The sequence below is a fragment of the Oncorhynchus keta genome, chromosome 19 (assembly GCF_023373465.1).
Source record: "Oncorhynchus keta strain PuntledgeMale-10-30-2019 chromosome 19, Oket_V2, whole genome shotgun sequence".
Classification (NCBI taxonomy): Eukaryota; Metazoa; Chordata; class Actinopteri; order Salmoniformes; family Salmonidae; genus Oncorhynchus; species Oncorhynchus keta.
The window spans coordinates 86,349,935-86,372,210 of record NC_068439.1 but is presented as its reverse complement, the minus strand read 5'-3'; the positions used below and the strand labels follow the sequence as shown (position 1 = coordinate 86,372,210).

General features: G+C 50.0%; 1 protein-coding gene across 1 annotated transcript in view; it reads right to left on the bottom strand.

The window, feature by feature from the left end:
- The window catches only part of LOC118380187 (protein phosphatase 1 regulatory subunit 14C-like), a 79,626-nt gene that overhangs the window by 306 nt on the left and 57,044 nt on the right, over positions 1–22,276 (bottom strand). Inside the window, exon 3 of the mRNA XM_052468991.1 lies at positions 19,321–19,353. Coding sequence (XP_052324951.1) covers positions 19,321–19,353 — 33 coding nt within the window. The remainder of the gene's footprint in view (positions 1–19,320; positions 19,354–22,276) is intronic.

Here is a 22,276-nt window from a genome sequence, read left to right as displayed (position 1 = left end):
CTTTAGAGTGGACAGTCAGAATGGGGTGTCCTGGTGTCCATTAGAGTGGACAGTCAGAATGGGGTGTCCTTTAGAGTGGACAGTCAGAATGGGGTGTCCTGGTGTCCTTTAGAGTGGACAGTCAGAATGGGGTGTCCTGGTGTCCTTTAGGTGGACAGTCAGAATGGGGTGTCCTTTAGAGTGGACAGTCAGAATGGGGTGTCCTGGTGTCCTTTAGAGTAGACAGTTAGAATGGGGTGTCCTGGTGTCCTTTAGGGTGGACAGTCAGAATGGGGTGTCCTTTAGAGTGGACAGTCAGAATGGGGTGACCTGGTATCCTTTAGGAGTGGACAGTCAGAATGGGGTGTCCTGGTGTCCTTTAAAGGGGACAGACAGAATGGGGTGTCCTTTAGAGGGGACAGTCAGAATGGGGTGTCCTGGTGTCCTTTAGGGTGGACAGTCAGAATGGGGTGTCCTTTAGAGTGGACAGTCAGAATGGGGTGTCCTTTAGAGTGGACAGTCAGAATGGGGTGTCCTGGTGTCCTTTAAAGGGGACAGACAGAATGGGGTGTCCTTTAGGGTGGACAGTCAGAATGGGGTGTGCTGGTGTCTTTTAGAGTGGACAGTCAGAATGGGGTGTCCTGGTGTCCTTTAGAGTGGACAGTCAGAATGGGGTGTCCTGGTGTCCTTTAGAGTGGACAGTCAGAATGGGGTGTCCTGGTGTCCTTTAGAGTGGACAGTCAGAGTGGGGTGTCCTGGTGTCCTTTAGAGTGGATAGTCAGAATGGGGTGTCCTTTAGAGTGGACAGTCAGAATGGGGTGTCCTGGTGTCCTTTAGAGTGGACAGTCAGAATGGGGTGTCCTGGTGTCCTTTAGAGTGGACAGTCAGAATGGGGTGTCCTTTAGAGTGGACAGTCAGAATGGGGTGTCCTTTAGAGTGGACAGTCAGAATGGGGTGTCCTTTAGAGTGGACAGTCAGAATGGGGTGTCCTTTAGAGTGGACAGTCAGAATGGGGTGTCCTTTAGAGTGGATAGTCAGAATGGGGTGTCCTTTAGAGTGGACAGTCAGAATGGGGTGTCCTTTAGGGTGGACAGTCAGAATGGGGTGTCCTTTAGAGTGGACAGTCAGAATGGGGTGTCCTTTAGAGTGGACAGTCAGAATGGGGTGTCCTGGTGTCCTTTAGGGTGGACAGTCAGAATGGGGTGTCCTTTAGAGTGGACAGTCAGAATGGGGTGTCCTTTAGAGTGGACAGTCAGAATTGGGTGTCCTTTAGAGTGGACAGTCAGAATGGGGTGTCCTGGTGTCCATTAGAGTGGACAGTCAGAATGGGGTGTCCATTAGAGTGGACAGTCAGAATGGGGTGTCCTTTAGAGTGGACAGTCAGAATGGGGTGTCCTGGTGTCCATTAGAGTGGACAGTCAGAATGGGGTGTCCTTTAGAGTGGACAGTCAGAATGGGGTGTCCTGGTGTCCTTTAGAGTGGACAGTCAGAATGGGGTGTCCTGGTGTCCTTTAGGGTGGACAGTCAGAATGGGGTGTCCTTTAGAGTGGACAGTCAGAATGGGGTGTCCTGGTGTCCTTTAGAGTAGACAGTTAGAATGGGGTGTCCTGGTGTCCTTTAGGGTGGACAGTCAGAATGGGGTGTCCTTTAGAGTGGACAGTCAGAATGGGGTGACCTGGTGTCCTTTAGAGTGGACAGTCAGAATGGGGTGTCCTGGTGTCCTTTAGAGGGGACAGACAGAATGGGGTGTCCTTTAGAGGGGACAGTCAGAATGGGGTGTCCTGGTGTCCTTTAGGGTGGACAGTCAGAATGGGGTGTCCTTTAGAGTGGACAGTCAGAATGGGGTGTCCTTTAGAGTGGACAGTCAGAATGGGGTGTCCTGGTGTCCTTTAGAGTGGACAGTCAGAATGGGGTGTCCTTTAGAGTGGACAGTCAGAATGGGGTGTCCTGGTGTCCTTTAGAGTGGACAGTCAGAATGGGGTGTCCTGGTGTCCTTTAGAGTGGACAGTCAGAATGGGGTGTCCTGGTGTCCTTTAGAGTGGACAGTCAGAATGGGGTGTCCTGGTGTCCTTTAGAGTGGACAGTCAGAATGGGGTGTCCTGGTGTCCTTTAGAGTGGACAGTCAGAATGGGGTGTCCTTTAGAGTGGACAGTCAGAATGGGGTGTCCTTTAGAGTGGACAGTCAGAATGGGGTGTCCTTTAGAGTGGACAGTCAGAATGGGGTGTCCTTTAGAGTGGATAGTCAGAATGGGGTGTCCTTTAGAGTGGACAGTCAGAATGGGGTGTCCTTTAGGGTGGACAGTCAGAATGGGGTGTCCTTTAGGGTGGACAGTCAGAATGGGGTGTCCTTTAGAGTGGACAGTCAGAATGGGGTGTCCTTTAGAGTGGACAGTCAGAATGGGGTGTCCTGGTGTCCTTTAGGGTGGACAGTCAGAATGGGGTGTCCTTTAGAGTGGACAGTCAGAATGGGGTGTCCTTTAGAGTGGACAGTCAGAATGGGGTGTCCTTTAGAGTGGACAGTCAGAATGGGGTGTCCTGGTGTCCATTAGAGTGGACAGTCAGAATGGGGTGTCCATTAGAGTGGACAGTCAGAATGGGGTGTCCTTTAGAGTGGACAGTCAGAATGGGGTGTCCTGGTGTCCATTAGAGTGGACAGTCAGAATGGGGTGTCCTTTAGAGTGGACAGTCAGAATGGGGTGTCCTGGTGTCCTTTAGAGTGGACAGTCAGAATGGGGTGTCCTGGTGTCCTTTAGGGTGGACAGTCAGAATGGGGTGTCCTTTAGAGTGGACAGTCAGAATGGGGTGTCCTGGTGTCCTTTAGAGTGGACAGTCAGAATGGGGTGTCCTGGTGTCCTTTAGGTGGACAGTCAGAATGGGGTGTCCTTTAGAGTGGACAGTCAGAATGGGGTGACCTGGTGTCCTTTAGAGTGGACAGTCAGAATGGGGTGTCCTGGTGTCCATTAGGGGACAGACAGAATGGGGTGTCCTTTAGAGGGGACAGTCAGAATGGGGTGTCCTGGTGTCCTTTAGGGTGGACAGTCAGAATGGGGTGTCCTTTAGAGTGGACAGTCAGAATGGGGTGTCCTTTAGAGTGGACAGTCAGAATGGGGTGTCCTGGTGTCCTTTAAAGGGGACAGACAGAATGGGGTGTCCTTTAGGGTGGACAGTCAGAATGGGGTGTGCTGGTGTCTTTTAGAGTGGACAGTCAGAATGGGGTGTCCTGGTGTCCTTTAGAGTGGACAGTCAGAATGGGGTGTCCTGGTGTCCTTTAGAGTGGACAGTCAGAATGGGGTGTCCTGGTGTCCTTTAGAGTGGACAGTCAGAATGGGGTGTCCTGGTGTCCTTTAGAGTGGACAGTCAGAATGGGGTGTCCTTTAGAGTGGACAGTCAGAATGGGGTGTCCTGGTGTCCTTTAGAGTGGACAGTCAGAATGGGGTGTCCTTTAGAGTGGACAGTCAGAATGGGGTGTCCTTTAGAGTGGACAGTCAGAATGGGGTGTCCTTTAGGGTGGACAGTCAGAATGGGGTGTCCTTTAGAGTGGACAGTCAGAATGGGGTGTCCTGGTGTCCTTTAGAGGGGACAGTCAGAATGGGGTGTCCTTTAGGGTGGACAGTCAGAATGGGGTGTCCTTTAGAGTGGACAGTCAGAATGGGGTGTCCTGGTGTCCTTTAGGTGGACAGTCAGAATGGGGTGTCCTTTAGAGTGGACAGTCAGAATGGGGTGTCCTGGTGTCCTTTAGAGTGGACAGTCAGAATGGGGTTTCCTTTAGAGTGGACAGTCAGAATGGAGTGTCCTGGTGTCCTTTAGAGTGGACAGTCAGAATGGGGTGTCCTTTAGGGTGGACAGTCAGAATGGGGTGTCCTGGTGTCCTTTAGAGGGGACAGACAGAATGGGGTGTCCTTTCGGGTGGACAGTCAGAATGGGGTGTCCTTTAGAGTGGACAGTCAGAATGGGGTGTCCTTGTGTCCTTTAGAGTGGACAGTCAGAATGGGGTGTCCTTTAGAGTGGACAGTCAGAATGGGGTGTCCTGGTGTCCTTTAGAGTGGACAGTCAGAATGGGGTGTCCTGGTGTCCTTTAGAGGGGACAGTCAGAATGGGGTGTCCTTTAGAGTGGACAGTCAGAATGGGGTGTCCTTTAGAGTGGACAGTCAGAATGGGGTGTCCTTTAGAGTGGACAGTCAGAATGGGGTGTCCTTTAGAGTGGACAGTCAGAATGGGGTGTCCTGGTGTCCTTTAGAGTGGACAGTCAGAATGGGGTGTCCTTTAGAGTGGACAGTCAGAATGGGGTGTCCTTTAGGGTGGACAGTCAGAATGGGGTGTCCTGGTGTCCTTTAGAGTGGACAGTCAGAATGGGGTGTCCTGGTGTCCTTTAGGGTGGACAGTCAGAATGGGGTGTCCTTTAGAGTGGACAGTCAGAATGGGGTGACCTGGTGTCCTTTAGAGTGGACAGTCAGAATGGGGTGTCCTGGTGTCCATTAAAGGGGACAGACAGAATGGGGTGTCCTTTAGAGTGGACAGTCAGAATGGGGTGTCCTGGTGTCCTTTAGAGTGGACAGTCAGAATGGGGTGTCCTTTAGAGTGGACAGTCAGAATGGGGTGTCCTTTAGAGTGGACAGTCAGAATGGGGTGTCCTGGTGTCCTTTAAAGGGGACAGACAGAATGGGGTGTCCTTTAGGGTGGACAGTCAGAATGGGGTGTGCTGGTGTCTTTTAGAGTGGACAGTCAGAATGGGGTGTCCTGGTGTCCTTTAGAGTGGACAGTCAGAATGGAGTGTCCTGGTGTCCTTTAGGGTGGACAGTCAGAATGGGGTGTCCTGGTGTCCTTTAGAGTGGACAGTCAGAATGGGGTGTCCTGGTGTCCTTTAGAGTGGATAGTCAGAATGGGGTGTCCTTTAGAGTGGACAGTCAGAATGGGGTGTCCTGGTGTCCTTTAGAGTGGACAGTCAGAATGGGGTGTCCTTTAGGGTGGACAGTCAGAATGGGGTGTCCTTTAGGTGGACAGTCAGAATGGGGTGTCCTTTAGGTGGACAGTCAGAATGGGGTGTCCTTTAGAGTGGACAGTCAGAATGGGGTGTCCTGGTGTCCTTTAGAGGGGACAGTCAGAATGGGGTGTCCTTTAGGTGGACAGTCAGAATGGGGTGTCCTTTAGAGTGGACAGTCAGAATGGGGTGTCCTGGTGTCCTTTAGGGTGGACAGTCAGAATGGGGTGTCCTTTAGAGTGGACAGTCAGAATGGGGTGTCCTGGTGTCCTTTAGAGTGGACAGTCAGAATGGGGTTTCCTTTAGGTGGACAGTCAGAATGGGGTGTCCTGGTGTCCTTTAGAGGGGACAGTCAAAATGGGGTGTCCTTTAGAGTGGACAGTCAGAATGGGGTGTCCTTTAGGGTGGACAGTCAGAATGGGGTGTCCTGGTGTCCTTTAAAGGGGACAGACAGAATGGGGTGTCCTTTCGGGTGGACAGTCAGAATGGGGTGTCCTTTAGAGTGGACAGTCAGAATGGGGTGTCCTTGTGTCCTTTAGAGTGGACAGTCAGAATGGGGTGTCCTTTAGAGTGGACAGTCAGAATGGGGTGTCCTGGTGTCCTTTAGAGTGGACAGTCAGAATGGGGTGTCCTGGTGTCCTTTAGAGGGGACAGTCAGAATGGGGTGTCCTTTAGAGTGGACAGTCAGAATGGGGTGTCCTTTAGAGTGGACAGTCAGAATGGGGTGTCCTTTAGAGTGGACAGTCAGAATGGGGTGTCCTTTAGAGTGGACAGTCAGAATGGGGTGTCCTGGTGTCCTTTAGAGTGGACAGTCAGAATGGGGTGTCCTTTAGAGTGGACAGTCAGAATGGGGTGTCCTTTAGGGTGGACAGTCAGAATGGGGTGTCCTGGTGTCCTTTAGAGTGGACAGTCAGAATGGGGTGTCCTGGTGTCCTTTAGAGTGGACAGTCAGAATGGGGTTTCCTTTAGAGTGGACAGTCAGAATGGGTGTCCTGGTGTCCTTTAGAGGGGACAGTCAGAATGGGGTGTCCTTTAGAGTGGACAGTCAGAATGGGGTGTCCTTTAGAGTGGACAGTCAGAATGGGGTGTCCTTTAGAGTGGACAGTCAGAATGGGGTGTCCTTTAGAGTGGACAGTCAGAATGGGGTGTCCATTAGAGTGGACAGTCAGAATGGGGTGTCCTTTAGAGTGGACAGTCAGAATGGGGTGTCCATTAGAGTGGACAGTCAGAATGGGGTGTCCTTCAGAGTGGACAGTCAGAATGGGGTGTCCTGGTGTCCTTTAGAGTGGACAGTCAGAATGGGGTGTCCTGGTGTCCTTTAGAGTGGACAGTCAGAATGGGGTGTCCTTTAGGTGGACAGTCAGAATGGGGTGTCCTTTAGAGTGGACAGTCAGAATGGGGTGTCCTGGTGTCCATTAGGGTGGACAGTCAGAATGGGGTGTCCTTTAGAGTGGACAGTCAGAATGGGGTGTCCTTTAGAGTGGACAGTCAGAATGGGGTGTCCTGGTGTCCTTTAGAGTGGACAGTCAGAATGGGGTGTCCTGGTGTCCTTTAGAGTGGACAGTCAGAATGGGGTGTCCTGGTGTCCTTTAGGGTGGACAGTCAGAATGGGGTGTCCTTTAGAGTGGACAGTCAGAATGGGGTGTCCTGGTGTCCTTTAGAGTGGACAGTCAGAATGGGGTGTCCTTTAGAGTGGACAGTCAGAATGGGGTGTCCTTTAGAGTGGACAGTCAGAATGGGGTGTCCATTAGAGTGGACAGTCAGAATGGGGTGTCCTTTAGAGTGGACAGTCAGAATGGGGTGTCCTTTAGAGTGGACAGTCAGAATGGGGTTTCCTTTAGAGTGGACAGTCAGAATGGGGTTTCCTTTAGAGTGGACAGTCAGAATGGGGTGTCCTTTAGAGTGGACAGTCAGAATGGGGTGTCCTGGTGTGCTTTAGAGTGGACAGTCAGAATGGGGTGTCCTGGTGTCCTTTAGAGTGGACAGTCAGAATGGGGTGTCCTTTAGAGTGGACAGTCAGAATGGGGTGTCCTTTAGAGTGGACAGTCAGAATGGGGTGTCCTGGTGTCCTTTAGAGTGGACAGTCAGAATGGGGTGTCCTTTAGAGTGGACAGTCAGAATGGGGTGTCCTTTAGAGTGGACAGTCAGAATGGGGTGTCCTTTAGAGTGGACAGTCAGAATGGGGTGTCCTGGTGTCCTTTAAAGGGGACAGACAGAATGGGGTGTCCTTTAGAGTGAACAGTCAGAATGGGGTGTCCTGGTGTCCTTTAGAGTGGACAGTCAGAATGGGGTGTCCTGGTGTCCTTTAGAGTGGACAGTCAGAATGGGGTGTCCTTTAGAGGGGACAGTCAGAATGGGGTGTCCTTTAGAGTGGACAGTCAGAATGGGGTGTCCTTTAGAGTGGACAGTCAGAATGGGGTGTCCTTTAGAGTGGACAGTCAGAATGGGGTGTCCTTTAGAGTGGACAGTCAGAATGGGGTGTCCTGGTGTCCTTTAGAGTGGACAGTCAGAATGGGGTGTCCTTTAGAGTGGACAGTCAGAATGGGGTGTCCTTTAGAGTGGACAGTCAGAATGGGGTGTCCTGGTGTCCTTTAGAGTGGACAGTCAGAATGGGGTGTCCTGGTGTCCTTTAGAGTGGACAGTCAGAATGGGGTGTCCTTTAGAGTGGACAGTCAGAATGGAGTGTCCTGGTGTCCTTTAGAGTGGACAGTCAGAATGGGGTGTCCTTTAGAGTGGACAGTCAGAATGGGGTGTCCTTTAGAGTGGACAGTCAGAATGGGGTGTCCTTTAGAGTGGACAGTCAGAATGGGGTGTCCTTTAGAGTGGACAGTCAGAATGGGGTGTCCATTAGAGTGGACAGTCAGAATGGGGTGTCCATTAGAGTGGACAGTCAGAATGGGGTGTCCATTAGAGTGGACAGTCAGAATGGGGTGTCCTTCAGAGTGGACAGTCAGAATGGGGTGTCCTGGTGTCCTTTAGAGTGGACAGTCAGAATGGGGTGTCCTGGTGTCCTTTAGAGTGGACAGTCAGAATGGGGTGTCCTTTAGAGTGGACAGTCAGAATGGGGTGTCCTTTAGAGTGGACAGTCAGAATGGGGTGTCCTGGTGTCCATTAGGGTGGACAGTCAGAATGGGGTGTCCTTTAGAGTGGACAGTCAGAATGGGGTGTCCTTTAGAGTGGACAGTCAGAATGGGGTGTCCTGGTGTCCTTTAGAGTGGACAGTCAGAATGGGGTGTCCTGGTGTCCTTTAGAGTGGACAGTCAGAATGGGGTGTCCTGGTGTCCTTTAGGTGGACAGTCAGAATGGGGTGTCCTTTAGAGTGGACAGTCAGAATGGGGTGTCCTGGTGTCCTTTAGAGTGGACAGTCAGAATGGGGTGTCCTTTAGAGTGGACAGTCAGAATGGGGTGTCCTTTAGAGTGGACAGTCAGAATGGGGTGTCCTTTAGAGTGGACAGTCAGAATGGGGTGTCCTTTAGAGTGGACAGTCAGAATGGGGTGTCCTTTAGAGTGGACAGTCAGAATGGGGTTTCCTTTAGAGTGGACAGTCAGAATGGGGTTTCCTTTAGAGTGGACAGTCAGAATGGGGTGTCCTTTAGAGTGGACAGTCAGAATGGGGTGTCCTGGTGTCCTTTAGAGTGGACAGTCAGAATGGGGTGTCCTGGTGTCCTTTAGAGTGGACAGTCAGAATGGGGTGTCCTTTAGAGTGGACAGTCAGAATGGGGTGTCCTTTAGAGTGGACAGTCAGAATGGGGTGTCCTGGTGTCCTTTAGAGTGGACAGTCAGAATGGGGTGTCCTTTAGTCAGAATGGGGTGTCCTTTAGAGTGGACAGTCAGAATGGGGTGTCCTTTAGAGTGGACAGTCAGAATGGGGTGTCCTGGTGTCCTTTAGAGTGGACAGTCAGAATGGGGTGTCCTTTAGAGTGAACAGTCAGAATGGGGTGTCCTGGTGTCCTTTAGAGTGGACAGTCAGAATGGGGTGCCCTGGTGTCCTTTAGAGTGGACAGTCAGAATGGGGTGTCCTTTAGAGTGGACAGTCAGAATGGGGTGTCCTTTAGAGTGGACAGTCAGAATGGGGTGTCCTGGTGTCCTTTAGAGTGGACAGTCAGAATGGGGTGTCCTTTAGAGTGGACAGTCAGAATGGGGTGTCCTGGTGTCCTTTAGAGTGGACAGTCAGAATGGGGTGTCCTTTAGAGTGGACAGTCAGAATGGGGTGTCCTTTAGAGTGGACAGTCAGAATGGGGTGTCCTTTAGAGTGGACAGTCAGAATGGGGTGTCCTGGTGTCCTTTAGAGTGGACAGTCAGAATGGGGTGTCCTGGTGTCCTTTAGAGTGGACAGTCAGAATGGGGTGTCCTTTAGAGTGGACAGTCAGAATGGGGTGTCCTTTAGAGTGGACAGTCAGAATGGGGTGTCCTGGTGTCCTTTAGAGTGGACAGTCAGAATGGGGTGTCCTTTAGAGTGGACAGTCAGAATGGGGTGTCCTGGTGTCCTTTAGAGTGGACAGTCAGAATGGGGTGTCCTTTAGAGTGGACAGTCAGAATGGGGTGTCCTGGTGTCCTTTAGAGGGGACAGTCAGAATGGGGTGTCCTTTAGAGTGGACAGTCAGAATGGGGTGTCCTTTAGAGTGGACAGTCAGAATGGGGTGTCCTGGTGTCCTTTAGAGTGGACAGTCAGAATGGGGTGTCCTTTAGAGTGGACAGTCAGAATGGGGTGTCCTTTAGAGTGGACAGTCAGAATGGGGTGTCCTGGTGTCCTTTAGAGGGGACAGTCAGAATGGGGTTTCCTTTAGAGTGGACAGTCAGAATGGGGTGTCCTTTAGAGTGGACAGTCAGAATGGGGTGTCCTTTAGAGTGGACAGTCAGAATGGGGTGTCCTGGTGTCCTTTAGAGTGGACAGTCAGAATGGGGTGTCCTTTAGAGTGGACAGTCAGAATGGAGTGTCCTGGTGTCCTTTAGAGTGGACAGTCAGAATGGGGTGTCCTTTAGAGTGGACAGTCAGAATGGGGTGTCCTTTAGAGTGGACAGTCAGAATGGGGTGTCCTGGTGTCCTTTAGAGTGGACAGTCAGAATGGGGTGTCCTTTAGAGTGGACAGTCAGAATGGGGTGTCCTGGTGTCCTTTAGAGTGGACAGTCAGAATGGGGTGTCCTTTAGAGTGGACAGTCAGAATGGGGTGTCCTTTAGAGTGGACAGTCAGAATGGGGTGTCCTTTAGAGTGGACAGTCAGAATGGGGTGTCCTTTAGAGTGGACAGTCAGAATGGGGTGTCCTTTAGAGTGGACAGTCAGAATGGGGTTTCCTTTAGAGTGGACAGTCAGAATGGGGTTTCCTTTAGAGTGGACAGTCAGAATGGGGTGTCCTTTAGAGTGGACAGTCAGAATGGGGTGTCCTGGTGTCCTTTAGAGTGGACAGTCAGAATGGGGTGTCCTGGTGTCCTTTAGAGTGGACAGTCAGACTGGGGTGTCCTTTAGAGTGGACAGTCAGAATGGGGTGTCCTTTAGAGTGGACAGTCAGAATGGGGTGTCCTGGTGTCCTTTAGAGTGGACAGTCAGAATGGGGTGTCCTTTAGAGTGGACAGTCAGAATGGGGTGTCCTTTAGAGTGGACAGTCAGAATGGGGTGTCCTTTAGATTGGACAGTCAGAATGGGGTGTCCTGGTGTCCTTTAGAGTGGACAGTCAGAATGGGGTGTCCTTTAGAGTGGACAGTCAGAATGGGGTGTCCTGGTGTCCTTTAGAGTGGACAGTCAGAATGGGGTGTCCTGGTGTCCTTTAGAGTGGACAGTCAGAATGGGGTGTCCTTTAGAGTGGACAGTCAGAATGGGGTTTCCTTTAGAGTGGACAGTCAGAATGGGGTGTCCTTTAGAGTGGACAGTCAGAATGGGGTGTCCTGGTGTCCTTTAGAGTGGACAGTCAGAATGGGGTGTCCTGGTGTCCTTTAGAGTGGACAGTCAGAATGGGGTGTCCTTTAGAGTGGACAGTCAGAATGGGGTGTCCTTTAGAGTGGACAGTCAGAATGGGGTGTCCTGGTGTCCTTTAGAGTGGACAGTCAGAATGGGGTGTCCTTTAGAGTGGACAGTCAGAATGGGGTGTCCTTTAGAGTGGACAGTCAGAATGGGGTGTCCTTTAGAGTGGACAGTCAGAATGGGGTGTCCTGGTGTCCTTTAGAGTGGACAGTCAGAATGGGGTGTCCTTTAGAGTGGACAGTCAGAATGGGGTGTCCTGGTGTCCTTTAGAGTGGACAGTCAGAATGGGGTGTCCTTTAGAGTGGACAGTCAGAATGGGGTGTCCTTTAGAGTGGACAGTCAGAATGGGGTGTCCTTTAGAGTGGACAGTCAGAATGGGGTGTCCTGGTGTCCTTTAGAGTGGACAGTCAGAATGGGGTGTCCTTTAGAGTGGACAGTCAGAATGGGGTGTCCTTTAGAGGGACAGTCAGAATGGGGTTTCCTTTAGAGTGGACAGTCAGAATGGGGTGTCCTTTAGAGTGGACAGTCAGAATGGGGTGTCCTTTAGAGTGGACAGTCAGAATGGGGTGTCCATTAGAGTGGACAGTCAGAATGGGGTGTCCTGGTGTCCTTTAGAGTGGACAGTCAGAATGGGGTGTCCATTAGAGTGGACAGTCAGAATGGGGTGTCCTGGTGTCCTTTAGAGTGGACAGTCAGAATGGGGTGTCCTTTAGAGTGGACAGTCAGAATGGGGTGTCCTTTAGAGGGGACAGTCAGAATGGGGTGTCCTTTAGAGTGGACAGTCAGAATGGGGTTTCCTTTAGAGTGGACAGTCAGAATGGGGTGTCCTTTAGAGTGGACAGTCAGAATGGGGTGTCCTGGTGTCCTTTAGAGTGGACAGTCAGAATGGGGTGTCCTGGTGTCCTTTAGAGTGGACAGTCAGAATGGGGTGTCCTTTAGAGTGGACAGTCAGAATGGGGTGTCCTTTAGAGTGGACAGTCAGAATGGGGGTGTCCTTTAGAGTGGACAGTCAAAATGGGGTGTCCATTAGAGTGGACAGTCAGAATGGGGTGTCCTGGTGTCCTTTAGAGTGGACAGTCAGAATGGGGTGTCCTGGTGTCCTTTAGAGGGACAGTCAGAATGGGGTGTCCTTTAGGTGGACAGTCAGAATGGAGTGTCCTGGTGTCCTTTAGGTGGACAGTCAGAATGGGGTGTCCTGGTGTCCTTTAGAGTGGACAGTCAGAATGGAGGTCCTGGTGTCCTTTAGGTGGACAGTCAGAATGGGTTGTCCTGGTGTCCTTTAGAGTGGACAGTCAGAATGGGGTGTCCTTTAGAGTGGACAGTCAGAATGGGGTGTCCTTTAGAGTGGACAGTAAGAATGGGGTGTCCTTTAGAGGGGACAGTCAGAATGGGGTGTCCTTTAGAGTGGACAGTCAGAATGGGGTTTCCTTTAGAGTGGACAGTCAGAATGGGGTGTCCTTTAGAGTGGACAGTCAGAATGGGGTGTCCTGGTGTCCTTTAGAGTGGACAGTCAGAATGGGGTGTCCTGGTGTCCTTTAGAGTGGACAGTCATAATGGGGTGTCCTTTAGAGTGGACAGTCAGAATGGGGTGTCCTTTAGAGTGGACAGTCAGAATGGGGTGTCCTGGTGTCCTTTAGAGTGGACAGTCAAAATGGGGTGTCCATTAGAGTGGACAGTCAGAATGGGGTGTCCTGGTGTCCTTTAGAGTGGACAGTCAGAATGGGGTGTCCTTTAGAGTGGACAGTCAGAATGGGGTGTCCTGGTGTCCTTTAGAGGGACAGTCAGAATGGGGTGTCCTTTAGGTGGACAGTCAGAATGGAGTGTCCTGGTGTCCTTTAGGTGGACAGTCAGAATGGGGTGTCCTGGTGTCCTTTAGAGTGGACAGTCAGAATGGGGTGTCCATTAGAGTGGACAGTCAGAATGGGGTGTCCTGGTGTCCTTTAGAGTGGACAGTCAGAATGGGGTGTCCTTTAGAGTGGACAGTCAGAATGGGGTGTCCTTTAGAGGGGACAGTCAGAATGGGGTGTCCTTTAGAGTGGACAGTCAGAATGGGGTGTCCTGGTGTCCTTTAGAGTGGACAGTCAGAATGGGGTGTCCTGGTGTCCTTTAGAGTGGACAGTCAGAATGGGGTGTCCTTTAGAGTGGACAGTCAGAATGGGGTGTCCTTTAGAGTGGACAGTCAGAATGGGGTGTCCTGGTGTCCTTTAGAGTGGACAGTCAGAATGGGGTGTCCATTAGAGTGGACAGTCAGAATGGGGTGTCCTGGTGTCCTTTAGAGTGGACAGTCAGAATGGGGTGTCCTTTAGAGTGGACAGTCAGAATGGGGTGTCCTGGTGTCCTTTAGAGTGGACAGTCAGAATGGGGTGTCCTTTAGAGTGGACAGTCAGAATGGGGTGTCCTTTAGAGTGGACAGTCAGAATGGGGTGTCCTGGTGTCCTTTAGAGTGGACAGTCAGAATGGGGTGTCCTTTAGAGTGGACAGTCAGAATGGGGTGTTCTGGTGTCCTTTAGAGTGGACAGTCAGAATGGGGTGTCCTGGTGTCCTTTAGAGGGACAGTCAGAATGGGGTTTCCTTTAGAGTGGACAGTCAGAATGGGGTGTCCTTTAGACAGTCAGAATGGGGTGTCCTTTAGAGTGGACAGTCAGAATGGGGTGTCCTGGTGTCCTTTAGAGTGGACAGTCAGAATGGGGTGTCCTTTAGAGTGGACAGTCAGAATGGGGTGTCCTGGTGTCCTTTAGAGTGGACAGTCAGAATGGGGTGTCCTTTAGAGTGGACAGTCAGAATGGGGTGTCCTTTAGAGTGGACAGTCAGAATGGGGTGTCCTGGTGTCCTTTAGAGTGGACAGTCAGAATGGGGTGTCCTTTAGAGTGGACAGTCAGAATGGGGTGTCCTGGTGTCCTTTAGAGTGGACAGTCAGAATGGGGTGTCCTTTAGAGTGGACAGTCAGAATGGGGTGTCCTTTAGAGTGGACAGTCAGAATGGGGTGTCCTTTAGAGTGGACAGTCAGAATGGGGTGTCCTTTAGAGTGGACAGTCAGAATGGGGGTGTCCTTTAGAGTGGACAGTCAGAATGGGGTTTCCTTTAGAGTGGACAGTCAGAATGGGGTTTCCTTTAGAGTGGACAGTCAGAATGGGGTGTCCTTTAGAGTGGACAGTCAGAATGGGGTGTCCTGGTGTCCTTTAGAGTGGACAGTCAGAATGGGGTGTCCTGGTGTCCTTTAGAGTGGACAGTCAGACTGGGGTGTCCTTTAGAGTGGACAGTCAGAATGGGGTGTCCTTTAGAGTGGACAGTCAGAATGGGGTGTCCTGGTGTCCTTTAGAGTGGACAGTCAGAATGGGGTGTCCTTTAGAGTGGACAGTCAGAATGGGGTGTCCTTTAGAGTGGACAGTCAGAATGGGGTGTCCTTTAGAGTGGACAGTCAGAATGGGGTGTCCTGGTGTCCTTTAGAGTGGACAGTCAGAATGGGGTGTCCTTTAGAGTGGACAGTCAGAATGGGGTGTCCTGGTGTCCTTTAGAGTGGACAGTCAGAATGGGGTGTCCTGGTGTCCTTTAGAGTGGACAGTCAGAATGGGGTGTCCTTTAGAGTGGACAGTCAGAATGGGGTTTCCTTTAGAGTGGACAGTCAGAATGGGGTGTCCTTTAGAGTGGACAGTCAGAATGGGGTGTCCTGGTGTCCTTTAGAGTGGACAGTCAGAATGGGGTGTCCTGGTGTCCTTTAGAGTGGACAGTCAGACTGGGGTGTCCTTTAGAGTGGACAGTCAGAATGGGGTGTCCTTTAGAGTGGACAGTCAGAATGGGGTGTCCTGGTGTCCTTTAGAGTTGACAGTCAGAATGGGGTGTCCTTTAGAGTGGACAGTCAGAATGGGGTGTCCTTTAGAGTGGACAGTCAGATCGGTTGTCCTTTAGAGTGGACAGTCAGAATGGGGTGTCCTGGTGTCCTTTAGAGTGGACAGTCAGAATGGGGTGTCCTTTAGAGTGGACAGTCAGAATGGGGTGTCCTGGTGTCCTTTAGAGTGGACAGTCAGAATGGGGTGTCCTGGTGTCCTTTAGAGTGGACAGTCAGAATGGGGTGTCCTTTAGAGTGGACAGTCAGAATGGGGTGTCCTTTAGAGTGGACAGTCAGAATGGGGTGTCCTGGTGTCCTTTAGAGTGGACAGTCAGAATGGGGTGTCCATTAGAGTGGACAGTCAGAATGGGGTGTCCTGGTGTCCTTTAGAGTGGACAGTCAGAATGGGGTGTCCTTTAGAGTGGACAGTCAGAATGGGGTGTCCTTTAGAGGGGACAGTCAGAATGGGGTGTCCTTTAGAGTGGACAGTCAGAATGGGGTTTCCTTTAGAGTGGACAGTCAGAATGGGGTGTCCTTTAGAGTGGACAGTCAGAATGGGGTGTCCTGGTGTCCTTTAGAGTGGACAGTCAGAATGGGGTGTCCTGGTGTCCTTTAGAGTGGACAGTCAGAATGGGGTGTCCTTTAGAGTGGACAGTCAGAATGGGGTGTCCTTTAGAGTGGACAGTCAGAATGGGGTGTCCTGGTGTCCTTTAGAGTGGACAGTCAAAATGGGGTGTCCATTAGAGTGGACAGTCAGAATGGGGTGTCCTGGTGTCCTTTAGAGTGGACAGTCAGAATGGGGTGTCCTTTAGAGTGGACAGTCAGAATGGGGTGTCCTGGTGTCCTTTAGAGGGACAGTCAGAATGGGGTGTCCTTTAGGTGGACAGTCAGAATGGAGTGTCCTGGTGTCCTTTAGGGTGGACAGTCAGAATGGGGTGTCCTGGTGTCCTTTAGAGTGGACAGTCAGAATGGGAGTGTCCTGGTGTCCTTTAGGGTGGACAGTCAGAATGGGTTGTCCTGGTGTCCTTTAGAGTGGACAGTCAGAATGGGGTGTCCTTTAGAGTGGACAGTCAGAATGGGGTGTCCTTTAGAGTGGACAGTCAGAATGGGGTGTCCTTTAGAGGGGACAGTCAGAATGGGGTGTCCTTTAGAGTGGACAGTCAGAATGGGGTTTCCTTTAGAGTGGACAGTCAGAATGGGGTGTCCTTTAGAGTGGACAGTCAGAATGGGGTGTCCTGGTGTCCTTTAGAGTGGACAGTCAGAATGGGGTGTCCTTTAGAGTGGACAGTCAGAATGGGGTGTCCTTTAGAGTGGACAGTCAGAATGGGGTGTCCTGGTGTCCTTTAGAGTGGACAGTCAAAATGGGGTGTCCATTAGAGTGGACAGTCAGAATGGGGTGTCCTGGTGTCCTTTAGAGTGGACAGTCAGAATGGGGTGTCCTTTAGAGTGGACAGTCAGAATGGGGTGTCCTGGTGTCCTTTAGAGGGGACAGTCAGAATGGGGTGTCCTTTAGGGTGGACAGTCAGAATGGAGTGTCCTGGTGTCCTTTAGGGTGGACAGTCAGAATGGGGTGTCCTGGTGTCCTTTAGAGTGGACAGTCAGAATGGAGTGTCCTGGTGTCCTTTAGGGTGGCCAGTCAGAATGGGTTGTCCTGGTGTCCTTTAGAGTGGACAGTCAGAATGGGGTGTCCTTTAGAGTGGACAGTCAGAATGGGGTGTCCTGGTGTCCTTTAGAGTGGACAGTCAGAATGGAGTGTCCTGGTGTCCTTTAGGGTGGACAGTCAGAATGGGGTGTCCTGGTGTCCTTTAGAGTGGACAGTCAGAATGGGGTGTCCTTTAGGGTGGACAGTCAGAATGGAGTGTCCTGGTGTCCTTTAGGTGGACAGTCAGAATGGGGTGTCCTGGTGTCCTTTAGAGTGGACAGTCAGAATGGAGTGTCCTGGTGTCCATTAGGTGGACAGTCAGAATGGGTTGTCCTGGTGTCCTTTAGAGTGGACAGTCAGAATGGGGTGTCCTTTAGAGTGGACAGTCAGAATGGGGTGTCCTGGTGTCCTTTAGAGTGGACAGTCAGAATGGAGTGTCCTGGTGTCCTTTAGGTGGACAGTCAGAATGGGGTGTCCTGGTGTCCTTTAGAGTGGACAGTCAGAATGGGGTGTCCTTTAGAGTGGACAGTCAGAATGGGGTGTCCTTTAGAGGACAGTCAGAATGGGGTGTCCTGGTGTCCTTTAGAGTGGACAGTCAGAATGGGGTGTCCTTTAGAGTGGACAGTCAGAATGGGGTGTCCTTTAGGGTGGACAGTCAGAATGGGGTGTCCATTAGAGTGGACAGTCAGAATGGGGTGTCCATTAGAGTGGACAGTCAGAATGGGGTGTCCTTTAGAGTGGACAGTCAGAATGGGGTGTCCTTTAGAGTGGACAGTCAGAATGGGGTGTCCATTAGAGTGGACAGTCAGAATGGGGTGTCCATTAGAGTGGACAGTCAGAATGGGGTGTCCATTAGAGTGGACAGTCAGAATGGGGTGTCCATTAGAGTGGACAGTCAGAATGGGGTGTCCATTAGAGTGGACAGTCAGAATGGGGTGTCCATTAGAGTGGACAGTCAGAATGGGGTGTCCTTTAGAGTGGACAGTCAGAATGGGGTGTCCTTTAGAGTGGACAGTCAGAATGGGGTGTCCTTTAGAGTGGACAGTCAGAATGGGGTGTCCTTTAGAGTGGACAGTCAGAATGGGGTGTCCTGGTGTCCTTTAGAGTGGACAGTCAGAATGGGGTGTCCTTTAGAGTGGACAGTCAGAATGGGGTGTCCTTTAGAGTGGACAGTCAGAATGGGGTGTCCTGGTGTCCTTTAGAGTGGACAGTCAGAATGGGGTGTCCTTTAGAGTGGACAGTCAGAATGGGGTGTCCTGGTGTCCTTTAGAGTGGACAGTCAGAATGGGGTGTCCTTTAGAGTGGACAGTCAGAATGGGGTGTCCTTTAGAGGGGACAGTCAGAATGGGGTGTCCTTTAGAGTGGACAGTCAGAATGGGGTTTCCTTTAGAGTGGACAGTCAGAATGGGGTGTCCTTTAGAGTGGACAGTCAGAATGGGGTGTCCTGGTGTCCTTTAGAGTGGACAGTCAGAATGGGGTGTCCTGGTGTCCTTTAGAGTGGACAGTCAGAATGGGGTGTCCTTTAGAGTGGACAGTCAGAATGGGGTGTCCTTTAGAGTGGACAGTCAGAATGGGGTGTCCTGGTGTCCTTTAGAGTGGACAGTCAGAATGGGGTGTCCATTAGAGTGGACAGTCAGAATGGGGTGTCCTGGTGTCCTTTAGAGTGGACAGTCAGAATGGGGTGTCCTTTAGAGTGGACAGTCAGAATTGGGTGTCCTTTAGAGTGGACAGTCAGAATGGGGTGTCCTGGTGTCCTTTAGGGGACAGTCAGAATGAGGTGTCCTTTAGGGTGGACAGTCAGAATGGAGTGTCCTGGTGTCCTTTAGGGTGGACAGTCAGAATGGGGTGTCCTGGTGTCCTTTAGAGTGGACAGTCAGAATGGAGTGTCCTGGTGTCCTTTAGGGTGGACAGTCAGAATGGGGTGTCCTGGTGTCCTTTAGAGTGGACAGTCAGAATGGGGTGTCCTTTAGAGTGGACAGTCAGAATGGGGTGTCCTTTAGAGTGGACAGTCAGAATGGGGTGTCCTTTAGAGTGGACAGTCAGAATGGAGTGTCCTGGTGTCCTTTAGGTGGACAGTCAGAATGGGGTGTCCATTAGAGTGGACAGTCAGAATGGGGTGTCCTGGTGTCCTTTAGAGTGGACAGTCAGAATGGGGTGTCCTTTAGAGTGGACAGTCAGAATGGGGTGTCCTTTAGAGGGACAGTCAGAATGGGGTTTCCTGGTGTCCTTTAGAGTGGACAGTCAGAATGGGGTGTCCTTTAGAGTGGACAGTCAGAATGGGGTGTCCTTTAGAGTGGACAGTCAGAATGGGGTGTCCATTAGAGTGGACAGTCAGAATGGGGTGTCCTGGTGTCCTTTAGAGTGGACAGTCAGAATGGGGTGTCCATTAGAGTGGACAGTCAGAATGGGGTGTCCATTAGAGTGGACAGTCAGAATGGGGTGTCCATTAGAGTGACAGTCAGAATGGGGTGTCCATTAGAGTGGACAGTCAGAATGGGGTGTCCATTAGAGTGGACAGTCAGAATGGGGTGTCCTGAGATGAAATGTAGGTGTGTTCTCCTTTACACAAAACAGCTTAACCCCTGTTCCACCTAAACACACACAAGTCAACGGAGAGATTAACTCACACTCAGTGTGAGTGTTTTGAGGTTATGAACGTATAGAGAGAGGGTAGGTTCAGTGTGTGTGCCTTATCCATTCAGCATTTGTGTGTATTCAGGTCAGCAGAGAGAGAGGCTGTGTCTGGTTGCCTGTGCGTTGAGCCCGACATCCACCCCTCCAGTAGCCACCCCCACCAGACCCTCAGGGTGCCGTCCTAGCGAATCCAAAAACCAATAATGGGATTTATTTGGTGCCATTCAGCATTCATGCGACAGTTTTCCATAGGAATTCATGGATAACGTCAGTGCTATCAGGAACACACAGGGTCCCTACTCACCTCCGTGGGTTTATAGCAGTCTGTTAAGGATTCCTAGAGAGACAGAGACAGTGAGACACAGACACAGAGACAAAGAGAGACAGACACAGAGAGAGAGAGAGAGAGAGAGAGAGAGAGAGAGAGAGAGAGAGAGAGAGAAAGACACACGGAGACAGAGAGACACAGACACAGAGGGACACAGACACAGAGACAGAGAGACACAGAGACAGAGACACAGAGAGACAGACAGACACAGAGTCAGAGAAAGACACACGGAGACAGAGAGACACAGATACAGGGACACAGATATAGAGAGACAGAGAGAGAGACACAGAGAGACAGAGAGACACGGAGAGAGAGAGAGAGAGAGAGAGAGAGACAGAGAGAGAGAGAGAGAGAGAGAGAGAGAGAGAGAGAGAGAGACAGAGAGACAGAGAGACAGAGAGACAGAGAGACAGAGAGACAGAGAGAGAGAGAGAGAGAGAGAGAGAGAGAGAGAGAGAGAGAGAGAGAGAGAGAGAGACAGAGAGAGAGAGAGAGAGAGAGAAGAGACAGAGAGAGAGAGAGAGATACAGAGAGAGAGAGAGGAAGAGAGAGAGAGACAGAGAGAGAGATTCCAGAGAGAGAGAGATAGAGAGAGAGATAGGGAGGGAGAGAGATAGATATATATATATATATATATAGTTTATTAATATATATAGTGATTTAACATTCCATATCAATAAAGTTTATTGAGAGATGATAGAGACATATAGATATTTAGACAACTGTATATAAACAGCAGACAGAGAGAAAGTACTAGAAAGAGAGAGATGTAGAAGGTTGTATTACAAGGTTTAAGATCCTGACTATAGAGATATAGAGGTTTACAGATCCTGACAGAGTGAGATATACATGGAGAGGTTTAGATCCTGACAGTGAGATATACATGACAGAGAGACAGAGATATACATGGAGAGAGAGAGAGATAGGTTTAATATCCTGACCTAGACAGATATACATGGAGGAGGTTTAGATACCCTGACCTTAGAGAGAGATACAGAGAGGTTTAATATCCTGACAGAGTGAGATATACATGGAGAGAGGTTTAATATCCTGACCTATACAGAGAGAGACAGATACAGAGAGGACAGAGACAGAAAGACACAGAGACCTAGTGAGATAGAGACAGAGAGTTTAAGATCCACAGACACAGAGACAGATAGAGAGACACAGAGACAGAGAGAGAGACACAGAGACAGAAAGAGAGACACAGAGACAGAGAGGAGACACAGATACAGGGACACAGATATAGAGAGACAGAGAGAGAGACACAGACACAGAGAGACAGAGAGACACGGAGAGAGAGAGAGACAGAGAGAGAGAGAGAGAGAGAGAGACCTAGAGAGAGAGAGACAGAGAGAGTTTAAGATCCTGACAGAGAGACAGAGATACAGAGAGACAGAGAGACAGGAGAGAGAGATAGAGAGAGAGAGAGAGTGAGATATACATGAGAGGTTTAATATCCTGAGAGAGACAGAGTGAGATATACATGAGAGAGAGAGAGAATATACAGAGAGACAGAGAGAGAGAGGAGGTTTAATAGACAGAGAGACAGAGAGGAGGAATAGACCTAGTGAGATATACAGAGAGAGAGAGTTTAATATCCTGAGAGAGATATAGATGAGAGAGATATCCTGAGAGAGTGAGATATAGAGATGAGAGAGAGGAATAGAGAGACAGAGAGATATACAGGAGGTTTAATATCAGAGAGACAGAGATATAGGGAGGAGAGAGAGACAGAGAAAGGAGGGAGAGATGTAGATTGTTTACAACGTAAGAGAGAGAGAGACAGAGGTTTAGAGAGACAGAGAGACAGAGAGAGAGAGAGAGAGGAGAGAATAGAGACAGAGAGACAGATAGACAGAGACAGAGAGACAGAGAGAGAGAGAGAGAGAGATATACATGGAGAGAGAGAGAGAGAGAGAGAGAGAGAGAGACAGAGAGAGAGAGAGAGAGAGAGAGAGAGAGAGAGAGAGAGACAGAGAGACATAGAGAGGAGGAAGAGACAGAGAGACAGAGAGATATACATGAAGAGAGAGAGAGACAATATCCTGACCTAGTGAGAGATATACAGAGAGAGAGAGAGATCCTAGAGAGAGAGATATACAGAGAGAGAGAAGAGAGACCTAGTGAGAGAGAGATGGAGGAGGTTTAGATATCCTGAGAAGAGAGAGATAGGAGAGAGAGAGAGAGAGAAAGGGAGGGAGAGAGAGATGTAGATTGTTTACAACGTAGGTGATTTAACATTCCATACTGTTTATTGAACTAAATAGAGTCCCGAGATATATAAACAGCCAGGCACCAAGAGAGCCAGCAAATTACTATAAATTAGTATAATGTTGTTTAATAAGTATTATGAAGGTCTAGTGAAATATAGATGGAGGTTTAATATCCTGACCTAGTGAGATATACATGGAGGAGGTTTAATATCCTGACCTAGTGAGATATACATGGAGGAGGTTTAATATCCTGACCTAGTGAGATATACATGGAGGTTTAATATCCTGACCTAGTGAGATATACATGGAGGTTTAATACCCTGACCTAGTGAGATATACATGGAGGTTTAATATCCTGACCTAGTGAGATATACATGGAGGTTTAATATCCTGACCTAGTGAGATATACATGGAGGAGGTTTAATACCCTGACCTAGTGAGATATACATGGAGGAGGTTTAATATCCTGACCTAGTGAGATATACATGGAGGTTTAATACCTGAACTAGTGAGATATACATGGAGGAGGTTTAATACCCTGACCTAGTGAGATATACATGGAGGAGGTTTAATATCCTGACCTAGTGAGATATACATGGAGGAGGTTTAATACCCTGACCTAGTGAGATATACATGGAGGAGGTTTAATATCCTGACCTAGTGAGATATACATGGAGGAGGTTTAATATCCTGACCTAGTGAGATATACATGGAGG